Source organism: Ornithorhynchus anatinus, chromosome 10 (assembly GCF_004115215.2).
Source record: "Ornithorhynchus anatinus isolate Pmale09 chromosome 10, mOrnAna1.pri.v4, whole genome shotgun sequence".
Classification (NCBI taxonomy): domain Eukaryota; kingdom Metazoa; phylum Chordata; class Mammalia; order Monotremata; family Ornithorhynchidae; genus Ornithorhynchus; species Ornithorhynchus anatinus.
Window position 1 is genome coordinate 19,604,399 of NC_041737.1, and position 27,328 is coordinate 19,631,726.

At 38.9% G+C, this 27,328-nt stretch overlaps 1 protein-coding gene across 3 annotated transcripts in view; it reads left to right on the forward strand.

Moving 5' to 3' along the window:
* Positions 1-27,328, forward strand: part of UGGT2 (UDP-glucose glycoprotein glucosyltransferase 2) — a 126,673-nt gene that overhangs the window by 77,540 nt on the left and 21,805 nt on the right. For all 3 annotated transcript variants that reach the window (XM_029073585.2, XM_029073586.2, XM_029073587.2), the window contains 7 exons: positions 1,629-1,756; positions 4,514-4,609; positions 7,304-7,406; positions 9,327-9,406; positions 12,866-13,055; positions 15,521-15,679; positions 17,971-18,056. In XM_029073585.2, coding sequence (XP_028929418.1) covers positions 1,629-1,756; positions 4,514-4,609; positions 7,304-7,406; positions 9,327-9,406; positions 12,866-13,055; positions 15,521-15,679; positions 17,971-18,056 — 842 coding nt within the window. The remainder of the gene's footprint in view (positions 1-1,628; positions 1,757-4,513; positions 4,610-7,303; positions 7,407-9,326; positions 9,407-12,865; positions 13,056-15,520; positions 15,680-17,970; positions 18,057-27,328) is intronic.

The following is a 27,328-nucleotide window of genomic DNA, read 5'->3' on the forward strand; positions in this document are numbered from 1 at the left end:
ATCTAGAGGGGGACATTGTCATCCTTCTCAGTAAAACTGATCACTCTTTCATATGCTTTTTCTTTTGGGATAAAATATTGCAAATGTTTGTAATTTCCATTAATCCATCCCAGAATTGATGCCAGCTGATTTTTTGTGTGCATTTAAAATAAAATCTAACCAAATATTTTATAGGGAAATATAACTAAGGTTTGCCTTTTTAAAAGGGATAAAGTTTAACAGCTACCTTGCTGTGCCTTCTCTGGCAAGAGGAGCTTGTTGCTTGGGTTTTTTTAATGGTATTTGTTAAGCACATATTATATGCGAGGCACTGTTTTAAACACTGGAGTAGATTTAAAAAATTAGGTTGGACGCAGTCCAAAGTCCCACATGGGGCTCACAATTTTAATCCCCATTTTATAGATGAGGTAAGTGAGGCACAGGGAAGTGAATTGACTTGCCTAAAGTCACACAGCAAACAAGTAGCAGAACTGGGACTAGAACCCAGGTCCCCTGACTCCAAGGCCTGTGCTCTTTCCACTAAGACACACTGCTTCAGTTGGCAGTTAACCTTTATATTCCATACTATCTTGCTTGTCCAGAATGACTGAAGAAAGTTACCAGTCGGCATTTTATTTATCATCATCTTCTAACATAATATATTTTGAACATTAACTGTTCTGATCAGGGATATCAAAATATAACTTTACCATCCTTATTTCATCCCTCTTCCACTTGAGAAGAAAAGTATGATTTACTTGGAATTAAAAGCTAAGGCTTCATGAGCTATCATGCAATGCTTAGCACTCTGCCACAAATGGGTGCTCTAAGGAGTAATGATCACAGCCATCATAGCAGATAATTATGATTCTTTACTAAATAACATACTGCTTGACGTTTGGGTTACATTTTGATCCTTAAATTGTCCAAAATTTTAAACCACCATTGCCAAGAAGCCAAGAAGAAAAAATTTTATAGCAAATGATAACTTTTTTCCCCAATTAGGTGAATCTGTTTCCCTTGGAGCCTCATTTAATAATAATAATAATAATGATGGCATTTAAGTGCTCACTATGTGCCAAACACTGTTCTAAGCGCTGGGGGGTGGGGATACAAGGTAATCAGGTCCCACGTGGGTCTCACAGTCTGAATCCCCATTTTACAGATGAGGTAACTAAGGCTCAGAGAAGTTAAGTGAATTGACCAAAGTCACACAGCTGACAAGTTGTGGAGTCAGGATTAGAACCCATGACCTCTGACTTCCAAGCCCGGGCTCTTTCCACTGAGCCACACTGCTGTTTCAAGGAGAGAAAGAAAGAGAGAGAAATGTCTGTTATTGTGGGAATAAATAAAACCTTTAATTTGGGGAGTTATAAATTTTCTGTGCATGTTTATCTTTGGTATCTTTAGATATATTTTTCCTATTTAATATGCACACATAATACAATAAAATTATTCTGATTTTTCTTATTAGTCTTGGAAAATATTGGAATAATTGAGAGTATATTTCATACATTCTAATAGTTCAGATTCAGCCTCTGTCCAACCATAAGTATTAATTGCTGCAAAAATTGGCTACATTTTTATTATGATGAAACTATTTTCCTGAAGAAGTAAGTTCTAAAAGAGTACCCTTTTTTTCCTGTAAGGTCCTGGGACCATTGGCTGAAAACTATTTCTATACTGAAGATTTTCGCTTATTGGAAAAAATAACATTTAGAACCTCAGCAGAGAAAATTAAAACAATCATTAAGGATATGAAAGTCAACTCAGAAAGGTGAACACTTTTAAATTTTATTGCCAACTAACCAACTGCATTTTGAGTTTTTGAATTGTGCCATCTGATTTTTTCTATTGACATATGTAAAATCCCAAATAAACAAATGTTCTTTCTTATTCATCAGAGAGACACTTGAAATCATTTCTTCTTTGGCTTCTCCATTTCCCATATTCTCAAAATTTTTCTGTTGCTTTTAAGTGACCCACTGAATGTAATACAGCAGAAATGATCAGGAACAGAAATTGTCATGGTTTCAAGATAACGTGGAGATCTTCAGAATTATAATGCGTAATAGCTGAGACTTCCAGTTGTATTAGGTTACTTCCAAAAGGTGAAAAATCAAATCTAGATATGTATATACATATATGTATATATAATACATAAAAGTTTCAGTTAACTTAGGTTGTCATTTTGCCACTAAGAAAAATGAGGAATGCTGCTATTCATTCTAGTGAAGCCAGTGTGCCCACTGTTTTTTAACTTCTGTACAAGTACTACTAGAACTTCTGTCTTCAGTGTTAGCAAGTTTAGTGAAGCTAAACCTACTACCACCTTAACACTCTGCAGAACTAAATTTTAGTACTAAATCATACTAAATGTATAATTAATATTTCTCAGTGAGGTGATTTCTTTGACTTTTGCATTAGGCCCTGCTTTCAGAAACAACTTTTCTAAGATACTACCTCAGGGAATTTTTGTCAAAACAGATTGTAAGTTCATATGCCATCAACCCCACACAATGCTTCCTCCATCCTTGTGCTTGAGTCGTAGAACACTGTAGGGCAAATCCCCAGGCATCAATCCGAGGTCACCACAGAAAATTAATGTTTTCCTGCTATGACTCTGCTCTTTCTTCTGCTCAACATCATTACTTCTCCATCCTCTTATATGGCCATGCCCAAATCTCTTACCCCTTCTTGAAACCTTCAACTTTCACACCTCTTCGATCTCCCACCCTGATGAACTTGCCAGCTACTTTGACAAAATCAAAGCCATCAGGCATGAGCTTCCCCATTCCCTCCCACACTCACATCAACCCTATCCTCCTTGCCATCTCTTAAGAGCCCATCATTTGTAATCTTGGCATTATCCTTGACTCCTCCCTATCAAAGCCTGTTGTTTTTCCCCCGCTAACTTCTCCCGAATCCACTCCTTTGTCTCTCTCCGGATGGCCTCCCCACTGGTCTGGCCACTCATATACTAACTCAGTTACCATACCTCTGCCTCCAGCCTCTTCCCTCTCATGTCCATATTTGACTTTGCTGCCCAGGTCATTTCATTTGACGCACATCTCCACTCAGATGTATGAGGTATTTATGTGCTTATTGAGTTCAGACTCATGTGCATGAATGTTGTGGTAGGAAGGGAAAATAGAAGGGGGAGATGAAAGATTAGTAAGGGAAGGTTTCCTGGAAAAGATGTAATTTTGGTAGTGTTTCGAAAATGGGGACAGTAGCAGTCTGTTTCCAGTGAAGATGTGAGCAAGGGGCTGATGGCGAGAATGATGAAAGTAAGGCACAGTAGGTTGGGTGGTGTTAGAGGAACAAAAGAAGAGTGGGTTATAGTAGGAAAAGAATGAGGACAAGTAGGGTTGGGTAGAATCAGTTGTGAGCCTTAATGCCAAAGATGAGATATATGGGCAGAACAGTATTTAAGAATGTACAATGGACAGGGATGGGCAAGGCTGGAGGTCTGATGGGTCTCTGCCATAGTCAAAATGGGATGTAAGTGGTTGAAACAGCATGGTGGTAATTTAGATGAAGAAGGAGGGGCAGATTCTGGAGGTCTTATGAAAACAGCACTACATGCAGGTTGAAGAAGAGGGAAGAGTCAATAATAATAATAATCATGGTCTATGTTAAGTATTTACTATGTGTCAAGCACCATTCTTAACTCTGGGGCACTTACAAGGTAATGAGGTTGGACATCCTCCATATCCCTCTTGGGGCTCAGAGTCTTAATCCCTATTTTATAGATATGAAGGAACTGAGGCTCAGAGAAGTTAAGTGACTTGCCCGAAGTCACACAGCAGACAAGTGGCAGATCCAGGATTAGAATCCAGGTCCTTCTGACTCCCAGGCCCATGTTCTAGCTACTAGGCCAAGCTGCTGAGAAACAGGGAGAATGGTGGTGTGGTCAACAGTGATGGGAAAGTCAGGGGAAGGAGAGAGGGTCTGGAAGGGAAAAATGAGGAGTTGTGTTACACATATTGTGTCTGTGGTGTTGGTGAGTCATCCAAGTAGAGATGTTCTGAAGGCAGGAAGAAATGCAAGACTGCAGAGGAGAGAAGTTGGGACCAGAGAGATATATTTGGGAATTATCTGTGTAAAGATAATAGTCAAAGCCGTTGGAGTGGATCTGCTTCCTAAGAGAGTGGGTGTAAATAGGGAATAGGAGAAAAAGCATCCACCAGGTATAATTAAGTACAGTTTTGAGTCAGAGTGCATTTTTCCCATTTTCTCTATATAGATCCCATCAATTCAAAGCTTTTTTCTTTTACTGAGATTAAACTATAAGTTTCTAAGGGAACAGCAAACTTTTCCTGCTATGGAACTGCTGGAAAAGGCATCTCAATTATGAGTAGAACATTGGTTAGTGATCCTTTTTTAGTGTTTCAAAGTAAAAATTATTAATTTTTAAATGGTAAAATTGCATTTTACAATAATTTAAGCTATATACTTGTAAAATGAAATTTCAGAGATTCTATTTGTATTAGAAAGTAATTCAGTTAAATTTTTGCCTTGCTTTATTTAGTGGAAGTGACTTGGTTATGAAAGTGGATGCCCTTCTATCTTCAAGTCCTAAAAGAATGTCAAGACAGCAAGTTAAATTTCTTAAAGAACAACACAGGTAAATGATTTGTTTCTTTCTCATAGTGTCTAATGCTTTGAACCTTATTTACCATCAGCAGAGAATATACCCACTATAACTTTTACTATAGTATCTATACTATATTAAATTATATCATCGTGTGGTAATTATATTTACTAGGCTAAAGATATTCTTAAAAAAGAGAAGAAATTGTTCCTAAATGTCCCTGCATCTTATAGGCCATATTTCCTTCTCTAAGGTAGTGGCTAAAATTCAATAGAAATGGAAGAGATAAGAGGGTGGGTTCAGAAGGGAAGTACGAGATTGTTCATCAATAATGGGTTAACAGTGATTGACTTGATAATCCAAAAATTATATACCAAGAATGACCCAGACTTTGAAAAAAATACTTAGGCAATGTTTTCAATTTTTACTTTGCCAAACCTACATATTATAGTCAGGCAATTTCAGAAGAGTTTAGGGCAAGAGTGTTTAACTCTTTTTATCCAGCATAATACCATTGAGTGCCTGTAACAGTAGAAATGTCTTAATAGACAAGTACCTGTTCTACACATATGCATGCGTGCACACCCCACCCCTTGGACTGTGAACCCCATGTGGGACAAGGACTGTGTCTGATCTGATTACTTTATATCTACCTCAGCACTTAGTGCAGTTTTTGACATATAGTAAGCGCTTAAATACCACAGTTATTTATCAAATCGATATCCAGGGATTGAGCTAAACCATAGGGAGAGATGGTCCTGGACAGTGGTCAAGAACTTATTGCTTGTGAACTGGAGCAAGCAGCTCTATGGTGCAGGACCTGGGAAAAAGTCAAGGCATTGGATGCTCTTCAGAGCAAGATGCATCCCCTGGCCTGCTGTTCTACTCTACTGTCAGTGGAGCTTTCCGAGAGAGATCAGCCCCAAAGGAAGATCCTTATTCCCCAGCTGTCACCAGAGATGGCAGGGTGGAAGCTGTGGCAGTAGGGTTTTGTGGCTAAGGGGTGAACGTTAGCTCCTCACACACACACTAAAAACCAAGATTCAGGGAGGCCTATACCCATTTCTGACACTGCAGGTGTACCCTTCATTCTCCCTAGAGTCTGAAACAGGTGATCGCTTGTTACTAGCCACTCCTGGTTGCAGGCCTTACCACCTGATGTTAAATACTGCCTGCCCACAGGTGTTCTTGGTGGGAATGCTCTTGAGTTGAGTGTAGTGTTTTTGGTTGACTCAGTTTTCATATCCAGCTTCTATAGAGCCAATGTCATTTTTGCAAGATTGCTGGTATGAGTAGTAGGTTCAGTCTGTCATCATGGGACAGAAATTTCTTGACAGCGTGGAATATGCTGTGCCATCACACACTCTGTAAGCTATTGTTGACCATAATGAATGTTGTGGTGTTTTCAATCGTTGCTAAAACCATGGAACTGAGTGCTTTGATGTGGAAGCTGATCACCTTTGGGTATGATGATATAAGGTCTTGACCATTAGCCCCTTTTGGGCAGAAAACATATCTACCAACTCTATCGCATTGTACTCTCCCAAGCATTTAATATGGTGCTCTGTTCACAGGAAGCACTTAAGAAATACCATTGGTTGATGATGCAGTTGTTACTGCAGTGCTTGGTGCTGTTTCCTGCTTTACTCTGTGATCATCCTGTATCCCATACTCTAAAAGAATCATCCTATTTCCATTTGTCTATTGATTGTTGAAATCAGCTGTGTTTGAAAGAGTGGCTGAAGTTAATAGGATCTTTCAGGTGATCAAAAGAAATATGAACATGGACAATTTCCTTTATACATTGCCTAAAATAAAATTTAGGACCGATGTTTTTGTCTATTTATTAGATTTCTTAATAGCAAACAGTTACCATACATTTCATGGAATCTATTCTCTAGCCATTCGTCTCAAAGATAGTTTGAAGGAAATCGTCTCTGTTTCCTCAAAACAGAAAGAAGAAGGCTGATTTGTTTTCCTAGTGTATTTTATGATTTCCTTTGAGGCATTGATTTCAGCTCAAACCACTGTATTTTCTAAGTTACTTTTAGAACTAATAACATGTCAGCTAGATCCATTGCTTTCATCTTTGATAATGGAACAGCTTCTTTCAAGTGTGCAAGCTATTAAATTGTTCTTTTTCTTTAATAGACATGACCTTAGTGCAAATAAAAAGAGGCTCTTTCACATAATTTCACATCAATTCCAGAGAACACCGCTAGGACAAATGTGCTTCTATCTTGGACCCTATAGATTGTGACCCTAAGCAGCGTGGCTCAGTGGAAAAAGCACAGGCTTTGGAGTCAGCGGTCATGAGTTCAAATCCCAGCTCTGCCACTTGTCAGCTGTGTGACTTTGGGCAAGTCACGTAACTTCTCTGTGCCTCAGTTACCTCATCTGTAAAATGGGGAATAAGACTGTGAGCCCCACGTGGGACAACCTGATTCCCCTGTGTCTACCCCAGTGCTTAGAACAGTGCTCTGCACATAGTAAGCGCTTAAATACCAACATTATTATTATTATTATTATTATTATTGCAAGCCCCCTGAGGGACAGGGACTGTTTCTAATTCTTACCTGTTTGTTCAGTGTTTTGCAGTGAATACTTAGTAAATGTCTGCTGATGATTTGGCTACTGCCTCTTATTTGTGAAAATATTGATGAATATTATTTGTATAAATTTAATTTTCATTTCATGCCACTTATTTCACATTTTCCCTTTCTCTAGTATTATAAAGATAAATCCTCAAGAAAATGATGCATTTTATGATGTTGTTGCTATAGTGGATCCATTGTCAAGAGAAGCCCAGAAGATGGCACACGTATTGATTGTAAGATAGTAACTATTTAAAATTTATTTTCTTTCTGTATTTTATGCATTAACTTTTGTAATTTTTCTGTTCATCAAAAATAGTATGCTTGATTATTTTAATGAGCATTGAAGTATATTTCCCTTATAACATGAGAATTGCTTTCTTGCAGAACTGCATGTGAAGAAAAACTTGCCTTGTAGTATTCATGGTGTCCAACACTAATCACAGCCATTTTGTCTGTCACTGAGTTTTGCTCTGACTAGGCAGGGTTGCATTGTTGGAGAGCATTTCCTAATTCTTCAATAGTGTCATACCCAAAATGCATGGTGAAAAATAGCAGAGCTAAGGGTGCTTATTCGTAATGATTTAGGATGGAAAACGTATCGGAGATCAATTCCTAACACATAATGAAACACATTTCTCTAATTTTGATAGTTTAATAGATGAACCAGCAATGCTAGCTGGTTGCTAGAGCAATGCTCTATCATGTGACTGTTGATTATCACAGTTTCTCCCTGGAGTTAATATATATTGCTCATCATCAAATGTAAATTGTTTGAGAAACCTATCATTCAAGCCCCATATCACCAGAACTCTCACTCACTGCTTCTGGAATCAGTTCAAATCAGTGTAATCATTCTCATAGTCAATTTGTTCATTTCACACCATTGTGTCTATTAGCATTTGATCCAATTCTTTTAGGGATTTTATCTTTTCTCCTTGGGACTTCAGAAACCATAGAGACTGTGAGCTAGCAAATGGTAATTGGAAGTCACATCTACTGCTAAACCTTTGAGCAAGTTTGACACCTTTTGAGTGAATGCTCTTCTTGCTAAACATATTCAATCCTCCCCTTCCCGCATTTTATGTGGAATTATGGCTAGACTCAAAGGTATAATGAGTGTGGAGTAAGTGGGATAACTGCCCTGATTCATCCCAGAAGGGGGATTCCAGGGGTGCAGGTCCCCGGACAAGACCTTCAGTACAATCATACAGTGGAGGTGAGGGAGAGGAAGGAATAAGATGATGTCCTTGTCAGCATCTTGTGCTTCCCACAAGATTACTGCTGATTAGCAGGATCAGGGAGTAATTAAATAATAATAATTGTGGTACTTGTTAAGCATACAGTGACTGTATCCCTGTCCCACATGGAGTTCACAGTCTAAGTAGGAGGGAATAGGATTTAATCCCCTTTTTACCGTGGAGGTGACTGAGGCTCAAAGAAGTTAAGTGGCTTGTCCAACATCACACAGCAGGTATGTGGCAGAGTCAGAATTAGAACCCAGGTCCTCTAACTTCCTGGGCCCTGCTCCTTCCCACTAGGCAACTCTGCTTCTCAACCAGGTATCTTGGGTGTAAAACTTGCCTTGGATACAGATATACCTAATTATGCCTCTGGCTGTCCTTAAACTTTTGGAACGGAAAAAGATGAAAGGAAAGAATTCTGGAATACAGAGCTGGAAAATACCCCTTTTCTTAGTGTAATTTAAACATGGAAGTGCATTTCAATTTGTATCTGAACAACAATAATTATGAAATCACCGAAGAAGTTTAAATTCTCTCTCAAGCATTTTCTTTCTAAGCATCTTTATGAGTTATGCAAGATCTAGGTAATTATCACCATGTGTATGTATCTGAGGAAACAGGTAGAATTCCATTTCATTGTGGAAAGGAAAATAAAATCTCCTTCCTCCTGGACCAGCATTTTCCTCATCAAATTACGAAAGAGGGAGATGTAGTGAATTTTAGGTAACTGACCAGGGCTCACTTTGCCTATTATAGAGCCAACCTGACTGTCTAGTGGTATTATTTGGTATTTGCTTAAGCTTTCTTGGCTTCTCTCACAATGAAAAGTTGTTCATTGAAATTTACTGTAAATTCTAAAAAAGATGTACTGGATATAGAAATAATTTTTAATATGAAACCTTTTTTTAATAGGTACTTGGCCAAATAGTCAACATGAAGCTGACAATATTTATGAACTGTAGGTCCAAGCTCTCAGAAGTACCTTTAAAGAGGTTAGTATCTGATATCCTACTCTGAGGATTGTAATTCTAGCTAGAAAAGCCTGCAAGCCCAATAAGAGATGTGCCTTTGGCCGAAGCTAAGACAGTTTTCTTAATTCTAAACAAGAATAGAATGAAACTCAAAGATGGTCAGATGATACTGGCTGCCTTAATTAAGAATTAGAGATATGTTCATTTAGGCAGTTGATTTGGGGATCTCAGGTGTCAAAAATGTGTGCCAACAGGTTTTGATTTTTTTTCCTCCAAGACTGATGTTCCCTGAGAGACATTTTGAAAAATTAAGATACAAAACTGAAAAAAAAAGTAATGTATATAAAGCTGTATATAATTTAGGGACAAATGTATTACAGGGAAGTATGAGTCAATTTTTACATTTAAATTTTCATTTTAGAAGATAATTTTGGAAGCAGATTCTCTTTAATATTTTCCCCAAGCCCAAATATCTAGAATATCCTCTATCTCAGCCTCCAACAAATATGATAACTTTACTCCATTTATATAAACATCCCAGATTCATTGGCATTCTATCTAAATCTGCAGTCCACTCAAAGTAAATAAATAAAAATGAGCTAAAGAAACTAATTGTATCCAAATTATGTCTCTTGGATTGCAGGTTGCCTTTAAAGAGATTAAGAGTGAGGTTCAGATGAGACAGACTATATTTTTTTCTTCTCTGCTTCCCCAAACTATCCATAACTCTGATATACAATGAGTTTTTATCTATTTATTTCATTTTAAATTTTTTCATTCATTCAGTCGTATTTATCGAGTGCTTACTGTGTGCAGAGCTTTTCATACTCAAAGATGATAACCACTGGCTGAAACTGAACTATGGGTTCATGTGTGGCAGAAGACTCATGCTTGGCCAAGAATTTACAAAAAGTTGCTCATTATTACATTGGCATGTTTAGAATACTTGATGCCAATTTGATTTTTGTGTAATGTCGCTTCACACAATAATAATTGTGGTATTTGCTAAACATTTACTGTGTGCCAAGCACTACCTTAAGCACTGGAGTAGATATGAGATCAGGTCCCCTATGGGCCTCACAGTCTAAGTAGGTGGGAGAATAGGTTTGAATCCCCATTTTGCAGATGAGGTTAGTGAAGCACAAAGAAGTTAAGCGACTTGCCCAAGATCACACAGCAGACAAATCATGACTGGGATTTGAACCTAGGTTCTCTACTCCCAAGCCCGTGCTATTTCCATTAGGCCATGCTGTCAAAGGTTCTAAGAGCCTTTATCACATCTGCACCTGTAGGTGTATTTCAGTATTAGATTTTTCAGTACTAAATATTTCAGTATTATTACACAAACCAAAGGAGATCAAGTAAATTTTTAACAGTCATTATTCAATTCTTTATCCCATACTCCTTTATCAATTAGGTTTCTTTTCTGTCAACCTCATAATTCCATCGCTGGGTGGGAACTTGTTACCAAATAGAAATTCTGTTATTTAGCACCAGTGTGCATGTTCTATATTATTCTGTATTTCAAGTCAGAATTGTATCTTTGGGGTGATCTTTCACTTCATATACTTGATTTATATCTTTGCTCTAAGAAAATTAATTGTTTGCTAATGAATACTTTGTAATGTAGAAAAAATTTTAATAAACAATACCCACTATTTAAAGGAAAAGAAATGAGTATCTAAAATGTAAACAATTATTCATGTTTCTTTTTTTTATTCCACGAATGATAATTCTCTCTCGATGAGCTTTGATTTTGTTTAACTTCCATGCTTTAAAGTTAATTCTGAGATTAAAATCAAAAATAATTTTTCTCTTTAACCAATAATGATAGGATCAGAAATATTTCATCTAGTCTAGTCTCAGTGCAATTCCATCCTGATTGAGTGATGCTTTTTGCTCCCTTATATTGTAAATAATCAGCAACTTGTTTCTGGTAGAAGAATCTATGTCTTTCTTCTATAAATCTCTGCTTCAATATGAGCCAAACAATTCTACTAAAGTTCCATTTGATTGCTTGACACATTCCAAAAAAATGATTTCCACACTGGGTAATTTCAGTTCCCTATTTCTTCTATTAAATTATTTAAATGACCCTTTTTAGAGAAATTGGGACACAACATTTAGACTAATTTTTCTGTATAGTATTTCAGGATATCTTATCCAAGGCTCTGAAAAATTGCTTCTCAAATTATCTCCCCTCCACCCCCGCAGATTACCTTTTTTTTTTCAGGACAATATCAATTCCAAGGATCATGCTATTGCTAAATTTCCTACATAATTAAACCTATTTGCATTTTAGTGTTAAATATAATTATTGGTTTCAGTTAATTATAATTTTAAAAGACTTGAGTGCATATAAACCATTAAATAGCACTGAATAATCATCAGCCTGAAAGATCCACACTAACCTGAGAAGTTCAAACCATTGACTGAAATTCTCCTGTGTTTCAAGTCACTGGCAGCAATATTATTATTATTATTAACCTTTTTTCAGTTACTGACCCAAGGAGTTGAAAAGCCTCAGCCAATGCTAGTGAAAGTTCCTGCAGCCCTAGTGTCAACAATGCAGCCAACAAATTGAAGGACAGAGGATGGAAAAGTGAAATCGCAGATCATCCCCAAACATAATTTTCGCCTCTAATCAAAACCTCCTTAATGATGATAATAATAGTCACTGTGGTATTTGTTAAGCAACGTGGCTCAGTGGAAAGAGCATGGGCTTTGGAGTCAGGGCTCATGAGTTCTAATCCCAGCTCTGCCACTTGTTGGCTGACTGTGGGCAAGTCACTTAACTTCTCTGTGCCTCAGTTCCCTCATCTGTAAAATGGGGATTAAGACTGTGAGCCCCACGTGGGACAACCTGATTCCCCCATGTCCACCCCAGCACTTAGAACAGTGCTCGGCACATAGTAAGCGCTTAACAAATACCAACATTATTATTATTATTATTACTATGTTCCAGGAACTGTACTAAGCGCTGGAGTGGAAACAAGTAAATCAGGTTGGACAGAGTCCCTGTTGCATATGGGCCTCACAGACTTCATCCCCATTTTACAGATGAGGTAACTGAGGCACAGAGAAGTTAAATGACTTGCCCAGGGTCCCACAGTAGATGTGGCAGAGCTAGGATTAAAACCCTGGTCCTTCTGACTCCCAGGCCTGTGCTTTTTAAAATAATGCTTTCCCCTTCCTGCCTTCTCATAGTGGTATTCAATAATAGTAAAATGAAAAGCAAGCTTTCAGGAAGTATTGGATTTTCAGTTCCTTAATAATTGAGGGCAAGATTTCAAGTTTGAAGGATTCTTTCCACCTCAGTATTTGAGAGCCCTGCCCAATTCTCAATTTTGGCTGTTTGCCGATAAGATTTCCTCATCAAACAATTTTCTAATCCTTTTTGCTTGACAGGTTTTTTTTGGAAGAAACAGTGCCCTTGATTTTTATGTACCTTTTTCAAATTCGATTGTGTTTAATCAACAGCTTTTACCGCTTTGTTCTGGAATCAGAATTGAAAATGGAGCCCAGTGGTATTCTCACTTCTGGGCCTATGGCAAAATTCTTGGAAATGCCTGAATCGCCACTTTTGACCCTAAACATGATTACTCCGGACAACTGGTTGGTTGAAGCAGTATATAGTTCCTGTGACCTAGATAATATTCATTTAGAAGGCGTAAGTAATAATTTGTAAATACAAGAGATGTAGAATTATATTCCCCAACCCACTGTTATATAATTGACAAACCAGTTGGGTTTCTTTTTTTCAAGTGTTTTGCCAATTAATGGGATGATAAAGAGATAGTGTTATAATTATGTAACTAATGAAGTTAAGAGCTTTGACTGCCTTGGAAGAAGAGTGCTGTCCATTTAATTATCATCTTTTGCTAGCTAATTTTCAGGAAGCACAAAGACCATCATTTACAAAGAGCGTACATGATAGTTACATGAATACATAGGCTTTTGCCTTTTTAAGGGTTATACAGAATGCTCTTGTAAGTTTCGTGAGCTAAATTAAGGCCCACAGTCTTAATCCCGATTTTACAAATGAGGTAATTTAGGCACATAGAAGTTAAGTGACTTGCCCAAGGTCACATGGTAGAGAAGTAGCAGAGTCAGGCTTAGAACTCGGGCCCCAGAGCTGACTTTCAGTCCTGTGCTGTTTCTTATAACATTAGATTTGAAAGCAGAGGTAGGGAGAAGAAGTCAGTACCATCGCTGAAGGTCCTGCTTTCATGCTTAGGGAGCCTAACAACATGTGAAATCCAGAAAAAGCATTGTCCACATTCTATGCCAAGCCCCAGAGGCCAGCCATTAAAAAAAGTCCCACTCTGTAGAATTGGAGTAATGTTGCTTGGGTCCCTGCTAGCTAATTGGTTGGCAAAGAACTATAGAGGTGCACATGGGCCAGATTTGAGGTGCCTGATTCAACCTACCCTAATGCCAGAAATTTTGGCAAAGTTTGGAGACTAGCCTACCCCAAACCTCTAATTTAAAAAGGCCTAATCAGTGTAGGCAGAAGGGCTGAAAGGTTTAGGTGGCCTTTTGAATAGGTGGTGACAGGTGGGTGACAGGTTCAGGAGTCAGGAAAGACTGCCAGATCAAGATAGAGGAGCAGTATGAAAGTGATGCCTTGTATTGTATCTCTCATTAAATATCAATCCAATTAAAATTATGTGGAATTTGAATGATAGCTATTTTTCCACATCATCTCAATCAGTCAAATCCAAGACAGCACTGCCTACTTTTGATCCAGGCATTATAACAAACAATTGTAAAATTCCTTGTCACAACTGTGGAGAAAAAAAAAACAAAACCTGCTTTAGTGTTCTTCGTTCTGTGAAATTAGCATTAAGCAAAAGACTACTTAAGAGGGAAAGAAGTAAAGCTTCCCAAAGGGAATAATGTAAAGCCCATTAATGCAGTCCCAGAAAATTGACCAAAAACAATATAAAGATATTTTTACAGCAATATTACATAATCAAATAGTGTAAATATATAAATGAATAAATAATATATAAATAAAGATGATAAATTTGAACAATTAAATATTAATGTGTGTACCCTGATTAAACCATAGCTGACCTCACCAAAAGCTCTGCCTAGATTGATTGGATGGGCACCTGAGACCAGGTACATCAGCACATCAAAATTTAACTGCCAGAGTTAAGCTCTTTCAATGTTTGTTACTTGTAGCTCCTGACTTTGCTCAAGAGCCACTTGATTTTTTCTTGCCAGACTATAGCGAGCCTTGTTGCCTTGCCTCACAAGGGCTACTATTTTGCACTTTTTGAGATATGCTTTATGATGTGTGATTTACTGTTCCATATGGGCTTAGAGTACAGTATGCATATATATTATAGCACAAGTGGGGCAAATCCCAAGCTATTATCACAAAGTATGGTAGCACTGTAAAAAATACCAGCATTAAAATTCAGTGAAACTACTGAAGAAAAATGCTAAAAGAAGAGCATTGTAACTAGAAATTACTACACTTACAAACCCTGACTGCATTGTTATTTTCAAAATTTGTTCACATAAACCACCTTTTAGAGGTACAGAGAGTCAGGTGAGGGAAAACAGGATCCAATAACTTATTTCTATTAAAAGCCCCTTTTCTAACACAAGTCAGTGTAGAGCTAAGCTTGACTTCCAATGAAGGTTCTCTACCTTGCCATGATGTTGTTAACTGAACCAAGAATTACCCATCTCTTTATGTGGCTGAAATTCCTTGTGTCAGGGTAAGTGGAAATCAATCAGTCCTCTGCCAAATGTAAAAACAATTTCTGGTTCCTATTAAACACAGTTCCTCTGAGAAATGGTGGGCGAGTGTAAGCTTATCAATTTTAAATTTGTTACCTAATTCCTTTGAAATAATTCAAATGGCTATTTCTTTTGTACAAACAAACATCAGGGCCATTGAATGGAGAAATGAATGATGAACTGTGGTCTTTAGTACTATTAGTTTAGAAATTTTCACGGGCTCTAAATTTCTAGGAAAGGAAAACATCCAAGAAGCAAATAAAAGCTCTTCATTTTCCATTTGCTAACATTAAGGAAAGTGGATGATTTTATCTATGGTTGTGAATTTTGAGAATTGAAAGTGCTCATATTCAAGTGATGAAATGTTGCTCTCCACAGATCGAGGGGACTGTGACAGCAGAATATGAACTGGAAAATCTGTTACTTGAAGGACACTGCTTTGATATAAGTTCTGCTCAGCCTCCTCGGGGTTTGCAATTTACCCTTGGCATGAAAAATAAGCCCGCAATGCTCGATACCATTGTGATGGCCAATCTGGTAAGTATAGAATGGGAATGAGTGATTTCTCTTTAGTATAAGAGTAGGAGAGTGGTCAAGATGGAGTCGGGGGAACTGGGTTCAAGATCCTGCAATTCCTCTCTTCTGCTCATAGACTTTCTGGGCCTCAGTTTCCTCATATTTAAAATAGGAATAAGATTCCGGCCCAATTTTTTTAATGGTATTTGCTAAGCACTTACAGTGTGCCAGGCACTGTACTAAGCACTGGGTTAGATATGAACTAATCAGGTTGGACACATTCTGTGTTGGGGCTCATAGTCTTAATCCCCATTTTACAAATGGGGTAATTGAGGCACACAGAAGTTAAGTGACTTGCCCAAGGTCACATGGTAGAGAGGTAGCAGAGCCAGGGTTAGTTCTGACTCCTGGGCCCATGCTCTTTCCACTGGGCTACACTACTTCATAAGTGGGAATGTGACTCTGTATGATGTGATTATTTTATATCAATTGTATGTGTGGAGCACTTATTGGGCAAATTACTTGGGAGAGTACAGTACATCAGACAGAGTTCATAGACACATTCCCTGCCCACAACTACCTATCTCAGTGCTTAGCAAAGTGCTTGGAACATAGTAACTGCTTAATAAATAGTGTCATTATTGCCTATGTTACTAAACAACTGTTCACTCTCCCTCATAAATTATATCAACTGATCCTCATCATGTGCATACCAAATCAGTCATATGTAATGAGCTCTTATGTGCAGAGCATTGTACTAAGCACTTGGGAGAGTACAATAGGACAGAATTAGCAGACACATCCAAAGAGCATGTGCCAAACTATAACTAAATGCAATAAAAGTGTGGAGATTTGAGCAATAATTTCTCATTGGTGGAAATGGTGATCAATTAATCATACTTATTGAGCACTTACTGTGTGCAGAGCACTGTACTAGTGCTTGGGAGAGTACAATATAGCAGAGTTGAAAGACACGGTCCCTGACCAAAATGAGTTTATAGTCTAGAGGGGGTAGACAGACATTAATAAAAATAAATTATAGCTACGTACAGAAGTTCCGGGAGGTTTAGGAAGGGGTGAATAAAGGGTGCAAATCCATGTGAAAGGGCAACACAGAAGGGAGTGGGAGAAGAGAAAATGAGGGCATAGTCCAGGAAGGCCTCTTTGAGGAGATGTGCCTTCAATAAGGCTTTGAAGGCAGAGAGAATGATTGTCGGGTGAAGAGGGAGGACATTCCCGGCCAGACAAAGGACATGGGCAAGAGGTCAGTGGCAAGATAGATGAGATCGAGGAAGAGTGATTAGGTTGGCATTACAGGAAAGAAATGTGTAGGCTGGATTGTAGTAGGAGAACAGCAAGGTGAGGTAGGAGGAGGCAAGGTGATTGAGTGCTTTAAAGCCAGTGGTAAGGAGTTTCTGATTGATGTGGAGATGGCTGGGAAACCACTGGAGTTGCTTGAGAAATGGGGAAACATGGACTGAAGGTTTTTGTTTGATCCTGGACAAATCTCAGCAGACTCATTTGTTATTGAGAAGTATCTTGGCCTGGCAGTCATAGGAGCTGGGTTCTAATTCCTGCTCTACCATTTGATGTGTAACCTTGGAAAAGTTACTTAATTTCTGTGTACCTCAATCTCCCCATCTGTAAAATGGGAATTCAATGCTTAGTCTCACTCCTACTTAGACTGTGAGTCCCGTGTGGAATAGGGACTGACTAACCTGATTATCTTGTATTTCCACCCCTGGGCTTAGTACAGTGCTTGGCACATAGTAGGTGCTTAACAAATACCAATATTGGTAGCAGTAGTAGTAGCAGTAGTAGTTATCTAGAAGAGCCTACAGTTTGTTCTTTTGAAAGATCATTCAGGACAATCTTAAAATATGCTGGTTTGAGAGTTCCATGGATTTTTTTCTTCTCATTCTGTCCCCACCAAACAATTGAAACTAAAATCTTAGCTTCTGTTCCTGACATTTGTTGCTTGTCAGAAAACAAGATTGCAGTGTATTCAGAGTTCAATAAAGAAATTACAAAATTTTGAGGGACTCACATTTCAGGAACAGATAACTGATGCTACATTCTTTAAACATTTATTTTAAATGGTCCAATTATAATGTTGCTTGAATTCAGAAGGCTGAATTAGGCCACTTGACCTGTAGCCCTATGAATATGCTTAACTTTATTTGTAATATTAACACTTGTAGATTTTAAATCTATGAAACAGGATAAAGAAACTGTAAAAAAATATTTTTACCACTATCTAAAGTTCAATGAGGATCTCATAGTCACATAATCTTCTTTTCTGTCTTTATAAGGGATACTTTCAATTAAAAGCAAACCCAGGTGCTTGGACTCTGAGATTGCGCAAAGGAAAATCTGAAGATATTTACCACATAATTGGGTAAGTGATTTTAGAAGGAATGAACCAATAAACATGTTTTTTGTATGTGATTTATTTGGATTGTAAAATTAAATGACTGCATTTTAGTTGAGTCTATAAAACTAAAACTATATTTCTAGTTGAGAAGCACTATTCCCTAGTGGATAGGGCACGGGTCTGGGAGTCAGAAGGATCTGGGTTCTAATCCCAGCTCTGTCACCACTTCTCTGCTTGTGTAACTATGGGCAAGTCACTCAACTTTTTTGTGCCTCAGTTACCTCATATGTAAAATGGGGATTAAGACTGTGAGTCCCATGTGGGACAGTGACTGTGTCCAACCCGATTAATTTCTATCTACCCCAGCACTGAGAGCAGTGCCTGTAACATAGGAAGTGCTTAACTAATACTACTATTATTATTTTTACATTTTGGGAATGGCATGCAAGCTGAAAATGATTGGTTTGGGAAAGATCCTCTGTAAATAAACAAGGTGACCAGAGAAGATGAAGTGGGAAGGGAAAGAAATGGGAGGGGAGAGAGGAGGAAAAAGAAAAATAAAACAAGGGAAATATAAGGACAAAGGTGTGGTGGTGGCTTGAATGAAATAAGGAAAAAGGTAACATTTTCAGGATTAAGTATAGAAATGGACAAGGTAGATACCGAGTACTCAAAACTCCTCAGTTTCTCACCAAACCCTGCCCATCCCCGTCTTTCCCATCACTGTTGACAATACCATTATCTTCCCTGTCTCACAAGCGTTAACCTTGACATTATCCTTGACTCATCTTTCTCATTCAACACACATTTTCAGTCTGTCACCAAAGCCTATCGGTTCTACCTTTACCATATCTGTAAAATCCGCCCTTTCCTCTCCATTTAAACCATGCTGATCAAAGCATTTGTAGCCTGTCTTGAATATTGCATCTCAGTCTCCTCAGTGACCTCAGTGCCTCCTGCCTCTTCCCATTCCAGACATACTTCACTCTGCTGCCCTGATCATTTTTCTAAAAAAAACACTTCAGTTCACATCTCCCCATTCCTTAACCACCTCCTAACCAACACTCCTCAACAACTGAAGAAGCAGCGAGGTCTAGTGGAAAAACCACAGGCCTGGGAGTAAGAAGGACCTGGTTTCTAAATTGGCCCTGCCACTTGTCTGCTGTGTGATCTTGGGCAAATCCCTTAACTTCTCTGTGCCTCTGTTACCTCATTTGTAAAATGGAAATTATGACTATGAGCTCTAAGTGGGACAGAGAACCGTTACCAACCTGATTATCGTAGTACATTGCTTAGCACACAGTAAAGACTTAACAAATATCATTAAAGAAAAACAAAATAAAAAACCTCCAGTAGTTACCTATCCACCTCTGCATTAAATAGAAACTCCTTACCATCAGCTTTGAAAAATCAACTCTACCCCTCCTACCTTACCTTGTTGATTTCCTAGTACAATCCAGCCAGCACACTTCGCTCCTCTAATGCCAGTCTGTCTCACTGCTGACCTTTTCCCATCTCCTTCCTTGGTCCTGGAACTCCCTTTCCCTTCATATACAGCAGACCACCACTTTCCCCACCTACAGAGCCTTCTCAAGGTCACATCCCCTCTAAGAGGCTTCTTCCGATTAAGATCTCATTTCCCCTACTCTAACTTCTGCCTCATCTATGCAGTTGAATCTATACCCATTATGCACTTGATATTCTCCCCATAGCACTAATGTTCTTATCCATAATTTATCTACATTGTCTGTCTTTCCCACTAGACTGTAAGCTCCTGATAGGTAGGGAACATGTCTAACAATTGTGTTGTGGTGTACTCTCCAAAGGGTGTAGTACAGTGCTCTGCACATGACAAGCATTCAATAAATACCATCAATTGAATAATGAGGAATCTGAGGCACAGGGAGGTTGTGACTGGACCATGGTCGCACAACAGTAAGTGAAGTTGGGATGGGGGGATAGGTGGACTAAAACGGGTTCTTCTGACGACTGGCCTTACTTTGTCTTTTCTTTTAGGCAGCAGTGTAATAAGATTCCCAAAGCCCACAGATCATTGCTTTAAAATAGATGTATGTGGCACTGGAATCAGATATTACTCCCCCGCTTCCTGTTTTACTACTACAGAAATCTCATTGTGTGAGGAGAAAAGAGACTGCAAAAGCAGTCCCAGAGTCTGTGGGAAAGGCAGGTTCCTCAATGGCCTGGTTTGCTTCCCTTGGTACCCCAAAGACAGACAAAACTGGATAAGTGGGGAGCAGTGCCACCAGTCAGGATGGTTTTCATGGCCTGACGAATAATCCTTTGGTAATTCATTTCTGTAATTAATTTTTGAAATTCTGTAATTTCTATAACTCATTTCTGAAACTTAGTAGCCATGAAACTGTTTGCTATTAAGAAAACTACAATAATTTATATTCTCACAATTGCTTAAAACAGAGTTCTGCACACTGTAAGCGCTCAATAAGTATGGTTAACCGATGGATTGATTGATAAAGATGGGTGGCCAAAGCTAGAAAGAAAGAATTGTAATGAATTCCACTTCTCTAGGAGACTTTCACCTCGTGCATTAAGATCTGTAGAGAAATCACTCCTTTTGTACCACCTGATGGAAGGTGGAATAGTAGCACTCAAGCTGGGTTAAACCCACTTTATACATGAATGCTAAGGAGAGCATAAGTAAGTTAGTCGATGATGTGATAAAGTTCTCATCTGTCTCCTTTCCTCCAGTTCCCTCAGCTTCCCCCTCACAGCCATCACTCAGGATGAAACATTATTGTCTTGTACTAATTCCCACTTGTACCTGGCTCTTTACATCCTACCTCCTACAGCCCAGGTCCCCACTGCCCAGCAACTCCAGGCCTGTGCCGAGTTCTCACGGGGCCTATTTTGCATCCTTTTTCCTTGGCTTTTTTCCTACTTTCATCACCCGTTCTCATCTGTGTCTCTTGCTCCCAATCTGCACGTCTCGTCCAATTTTTTCCATAACTCACTCTCTGTGATCTGTTTTGCCTCTCTGCCTACCCAGCACCTCTCCGTTTACTAGCCTTCTTTGGTTCCTCTGCTCCTCACACCTCCCAGTTTGGTACTCCTCTCTGATTTCTCTCTCTGTCCACCTTACCTCCTTTCTTGCTAGAAGATAGATTATTTGTGGACAGAGACTGTGAATGCTACTGAATGAGAGCATTTTTGATTATAGAAGATTATTAACATTGGAGGTTATGCTTCCCAAACACCAAATGGAGATTGATTGAAGTTTTAATATACTCATCATAGTTCTCTTTGAAACCTGACTATATTTCTCTTGTCTTCAAGTGCAGCTACGATATTCTTCACTTTGGCACTTCTGTTATTCAACTAGCTGTTGAGGGCTCTTCCAAGGTTGTAGGGCAAATCTTGATTAAAAATGGTTTTGCCACAATACTTCAGCCACTCTGCAGTCACAACACTGTATATTTGTGACAGAGATGAATTGAGTAAATAGCATTCCTGGAGGGGAGAGGGGTGTAAAATTGATAGGCCCCTCTTCAAACACTCTAAAATGTTTTTCAGGTTGGAAACCATCAATTATAATATCTGCCAGCTTAAGCAAACTGCATTGTGTGCTCACAATCGCTTAAAACATTTTTCATCTTGATAAGTATAGTCCTTCTGGTTTATAACATCTAAGACTGTTAACCCTAAATAGGTTCTATCATTGGTGTAGTGGGTTTATAAGCTGTTTTAATGTTTATATGACTACTGGACTTTCTCAGAAAATTTAAGATTTTTTCTATATAGTAAGCAACACTTTAGAATTGGCTGGTGAATAAAGTTATTGAAATAGCTATAAGAACCTCAGTTTTCAAAAGGAATATAAATACTTTATTATTAAAATCAATTAGTGGTATTTGTTCAGCATTTACTGTACTAAGCACTTGGGAGAGTACAATATAGTAAGTAGACACAATTCTAGCAGCAGAGCCAGACATTAAATTACAGTTTGGGGAATTAACAGGGTATAGGTGAATGTACGTAAGTCTTGTGGAGCTGGGGGATGAGTATCAAAGTACTTAGGGAGTGTAGGCTAAAGTGCATATGTGACATAAAAGAGATAAAATAGGGTAGGGATATGAGAATTTAATCAGGGAAGACTGCCTGGAGGATATATGATTTTAGTAGAGTCCTAATATATGAGATATGAAGGAGTAGGAAGTCCCACAGGCAGGAACGAGTGTTAGCAAGCAAGATGAAATTGAGGCACAATAAGTAGGTTGGTGATAGAAGAGTGAAGTGTGTGGATTGATTGTAGTAGAGAGATCAGTGAGGTAAGGTAGAAGAGAGAGTAGAATGGGTGCCTTAAAGTCAGTGGTGAGAGGTTTCGGCTCAGTGCAGGAAAGAGTCAGCAAGCATTGAAGGTTTATTATTATTTCTAAATAATAATTATAATAAGAATTATTATTTCTAAATAATAGAAAATGATATGGGCAGCAGAGAAAATTGTGGACTGGAGAAGGGAAATATTGGAGGCAAGGAGGTCAGCAAAGAGGTTGATGCTGTAATCGAGGTGGGATATGACAAGTCTGGACAGAAAAGAGGGGTCAGGTTCTAGAACTGTTCAGAAAACACAACGAATGAATGTGCAGGTTGAAGGACAGAGCTGAATCGAGGATACTGGCTAGGTTACGGGCTTTTGGGAAGCAGTGGCCTAGTGGAAAGAGCAGAGGCATGGGACCTGGGTTCTACTCTTTGTTTTGCTACATACTTGCCATGTGATCTTGGACAAGTCTCTTAACTTTTATGTGCCTCCGTTACCTCATCTGTAAAGTGGGGATTCAGTACCTGTTCTCCCTTCTACTTAGATTGTGAGCTTTCTGTGGAACATAGACTGTATCCAACCTGATGATCTTGTATCTACCTCAGAGTTTAGTACAATGCCTGGCACAGAGAAAGCGCTTAACAAAAGCATTTAAAAAAAATACAATGGAGGAAAAGATGCTTACATTTTCGGCAGAGATAGGATTAGAATCAATGAATAGAATCAAAACATTTTTCTTACATTTCTAATATTGTAAAATTTTGGGTATAGAAATGTAATTTGTGTGCATATTGATTTAATAAAACTGCAGGTGTAGTTTCACAGACTAAAACAATGATTTTATGACAAAAGTTCCTAAATTCATATTTCTCAAGTGGAAACTCTCAACTTCTGAGTGTAGTACAGCAAGAATAATCTAAGTAGATTTTGTGGTATTAGTTATAATGAAAGGTTTTTGTAGATGGTCATGTTTGCATTGAGTTTCCATTTTTGTGTCAATCTCTCCTAGCCCTAATTCTCCTAGCCCCACCGTTGTTGGCTCTTCATAAAAGGAAACCTAGAAAAATATCTAAGTACATTTATCTTGGAATGTGCAGAAGATGATTAACATTTTGTTACATTGAGACTATTCTAAAGATATCTTAGAATAGAACTAGAAATTCAATTTTAAGAAATTCACTACGAGCACTGGATTGGCAGGATTCTTTCAATTCATTAAAGTGAGTTAGTAATGAATTTGCATTTTTGATAGCTTCCTGAGGAAGGCAGTTCCAGGATCTGCTGTGTGCTTTGTTCTCCTTCAGAGCTGCCCCTCTGAGGGACAGCAGATGCCGTAGTGGCTAGATCACTGGCCTGGGAGTCAAGGTCATGGATTCTAATTCCGGATCCTCCACTTTTCTGCTGTGTGATCTTGGGCAGCTCACTTCACTTATCTGTGCCTCGATTACTTCATTTGTAAAATACGGATTGAGACTGTGAGTCCCATGTGGGACAGGGACTGAGTCCTACCCAATTTGTTTGTATCCACCCCAGCTTTTAAAACAGTGCCTGGCACATAGTAAGTGCTTAGCAAATACCATAATTGTTATTATTATTTACACCTTGCTAAATGTTCACACTTCCTTTCCTTTTCCACCACTCCAGGTTTCTTTCCCTTCTCCTAAATACTGGATAGAGTAATGAGAGCCTAGAGAGAGAAAGGAGCAAAACTAAAAATAGGAAAAACAATTGCCTGTAATCATCCCTGGTTCCAGGACTGGGCACAGTATAACATCCAATGACAGGTTAAGAAAACCTGCCACAAGTTGGCACATTAATCAGTACGCTGAGGCAGGAGTAGTACTTAATCACAAACATTTATTTTATTCATTCATTCAATAGTATTTATTGAGTGCTTACTATGTGCAGAGCACTGTACTAAGTGCTTGGAATGTACAAATCGGCAACAGATAGAGACAATCCCTGCCCAATGACGGGCTTACAGTCTAATCAGGGGAAACAGACGGACAAAAACAATAGCAATAAATAGAATCAAGGGGATGTACATCTCATTAACAAAGTAAATAGGGTAATAAAAATATACAAATGAGCGGACGAGCACAGTGCTGAGGAGAGGGGATGGGAGAGGGGGAGGAGCAGAGGGAAAGGGTGGGGAAGGGGGCTTAGATGAGGGGAGGTGAAGAGGAGCTAGAGAGGGAGCAGAGGGAAAAGGGGAAGCTCAGTTTGGGAAGGCCTCTTGGAGGAGGTGACCTCTCAATAGGGCTTTAAAGAGGGGAAGAGAATTAGTTTGGCGGAGGTGAGGAGGGAGGGCATTCCAGGACAGTGGGAGGACATGGCCCAGGGGTGGACAGTGGGATAGGAGAGATACGGGGACGGTGAGGAGGTGGGCGGCAGAGGAGCGGAGCCTAAGGGGTTGGCAGTAGAAAGAGAGAAGGGAGGAGAGGTAGGAGGGGGCAAGGTGATGGAGAGCCTTGTAGCCTAGAGTGAGAAGGTTTTGTTTCGTGCAGAGGTTGATAGGCAACCACTGGAGGTTTTTAAGAAGGGGAGTGACATTCCCAGAGCGTTTCTGCAGGAAGATGAGCCGGGCAGCAGAATGAATAGACTGGAGTGGGGAGAGACAGGAGGAAGGGAGATCAGAGCGAAGACTGACACAATAATCCAGCCGGGATATTATGAGAGCCTGTACCAGTAAGATAGCTGTTTGGGTGGAGAGGAAAGGGCGGATCTTGGTGATATTATAAAGGTGAGACTGGCAGGTCTTGGTGTTGGATTGGATGTATGGGGTGAATGAGAGAGCCGAGTCAAAGATGACACCGAGGTTGCGGGCTCAAGAAACGGGAAGGATGGTCGTACCATCCACAGTGATAGGGAAGTCAGGAGGATGACAGGGCTTGGGAGGGAAGATGAGGAGCTCAGTTTTGGACATGTTGAGTTTTAGGTGGCGGGCAGACATCCAGGTAGAGACGTCCTGGAGGCAGGAGGAGATACAAGCCTGAAGGGAGGGGGAGAGGACGGGGCAGAGATGTAGATTTGTGTGTCATCTGCATAGAGATGATAGTTGAAGCCGAGAGAGAGCGAATGAGTTCACCAAGGGAGTGAGTGTAGATGGAGAACAGATGAGGGCCATCAACTGACCCTTGAGGAACCCCAACAGTTAGAGGATGGGAGGGAGAGGAGGAGCCTGCAAAGGAGCCTGAGAATGAACGACCAGAAAGATAAGAGGAGAACCAGGATAGGACGGAGTCGGTACCTGGAGGAAGAGGTTAATTTTATCCTTTTGAAGATCTGGGGCAAAAAAGGAAATTTCCAAGAAAAAGGATTTTTAAATAATGGTCCTAGGCATATTCAGTTTAGGTAACTAATTTTGATTTAACCATCAAAAGCCAAATAGGTTGAGAGCTCAAAATTCTTTGTTTTTGCCACAAAGTATGTTTTAAAGCCAAAAGATCAATTTACACTGAGGTAAATTTGTGTGTAAGAGGAGTATAACATCAGAAAATTGATTTCAAAACATGTTGACGGTCATGAGCTAATCAATCAGTTTTCAAACAGAAACCATGAAAAGGTTTTTTTTTGTAATGAGTACATACTCTGGAGTGAGGGAGATGGACATCAAATAATCTGAACCTGAAAAATTCTCTGTTTCAAAGTTGAGAGTGGCAGATACTTAAAAATTATTAGACTAGGTCATGCAAATATCTCTTTTATGGCATTTATCAAGTGCTTACTATATGCCAGGTACTGTACTAAGCACTGAAGTAGAATCAAGCTAATCAGGTTGGACTTGGACACAGTCCTTGTCCCATGCCGGACTCATAGCCTTAATCCCCATTTTACAGTTGAGGTAATTGAAGCAAAGAAAAGTTAAGTGACTTGCCCAAGATCACACAGCGGACAAGTGGCGGAGCTGGGATTAAAACCCAGGTCCTTCTGACTACCCAGCCCATGCTCTATCCACTAGGAGATGTTGCTTTTCTTCAGAATGAAGCAGAATTGCTGAAAGGTATATAAATAACTTTAATTGTTGAATAGCCTCTATAAAATTTTTCATATTTTAATTAGATTTGCATCAAAGAAAAATAAAAGTTAAGTTAACACTTAGGGTTTAAGAGGTGTACAGAAACAACAAAATGAGTATCAAATAATTTGAACATTCAGAGGAGAAGGCAATTTGAGTCAACAGTCTATATTATTCTAAACTAGTGTAAAATGAAATTTATGATCTGTTTCTGAAAATGTGAATTTGTTCTGTTGATTTAGTATAACAGTGTGTAATGTGTACTTTATGAAACACTTTATATCAGAGCTGAAGGGGTTTTTTCAAGTTAGCTCATAGAAATGAGGGTTTGGCAGGGTGGCGGGGTTGGATTTTTTTTTTGTCCCTTATTCAAAAGTCACCATTTCCTTCCAATGGGCTAACAGAACTGGAATCTCCAGAAATCCTTAAACTTTCAGTGTTCTGAAAATTATTGAGGGGAATTAGGGGCAAGAAACTTTAATGTGCTCTTCCATAGAATGGAAGGAGCATGGCAACCCCAAACTACTACTTTTTCATTCAGTAATTGACTGAGAGATATCTATTCTCAAAGTTGCCTGTTTCCCTACCCTTTAATTTTCTCTCTCACTCACTTGCCACCTCCACCTATTTAGGAAGGCAGCATTCTGTTTAAATGGCCTTGGGGCACTGTTCATGACTCAGTTAACCAAGATGAAATAAGTATTTGAAATTAGGAGAACTGGCAAGAACAGTAGGCTCTTCAGTTCCCCTGCAAAAACAAAAACAGGCAGAAAATTGTGGAACTGCTTCATTTAGAACTGCTGAGAGAATGATAGCCCTAATTTAAATTCAGAAAAACTTCATTAATTCACACCTCACTAACCCAGAATTTGTGATTATTTGGATAGAGCCCTCACCTTTGAAAACCTTTTAAGTGCCTATGTTAAATAGAATAATAATAATTACGGTATTTAAGCGCTTATGTGCCAAGCACTGTTCTAAGCA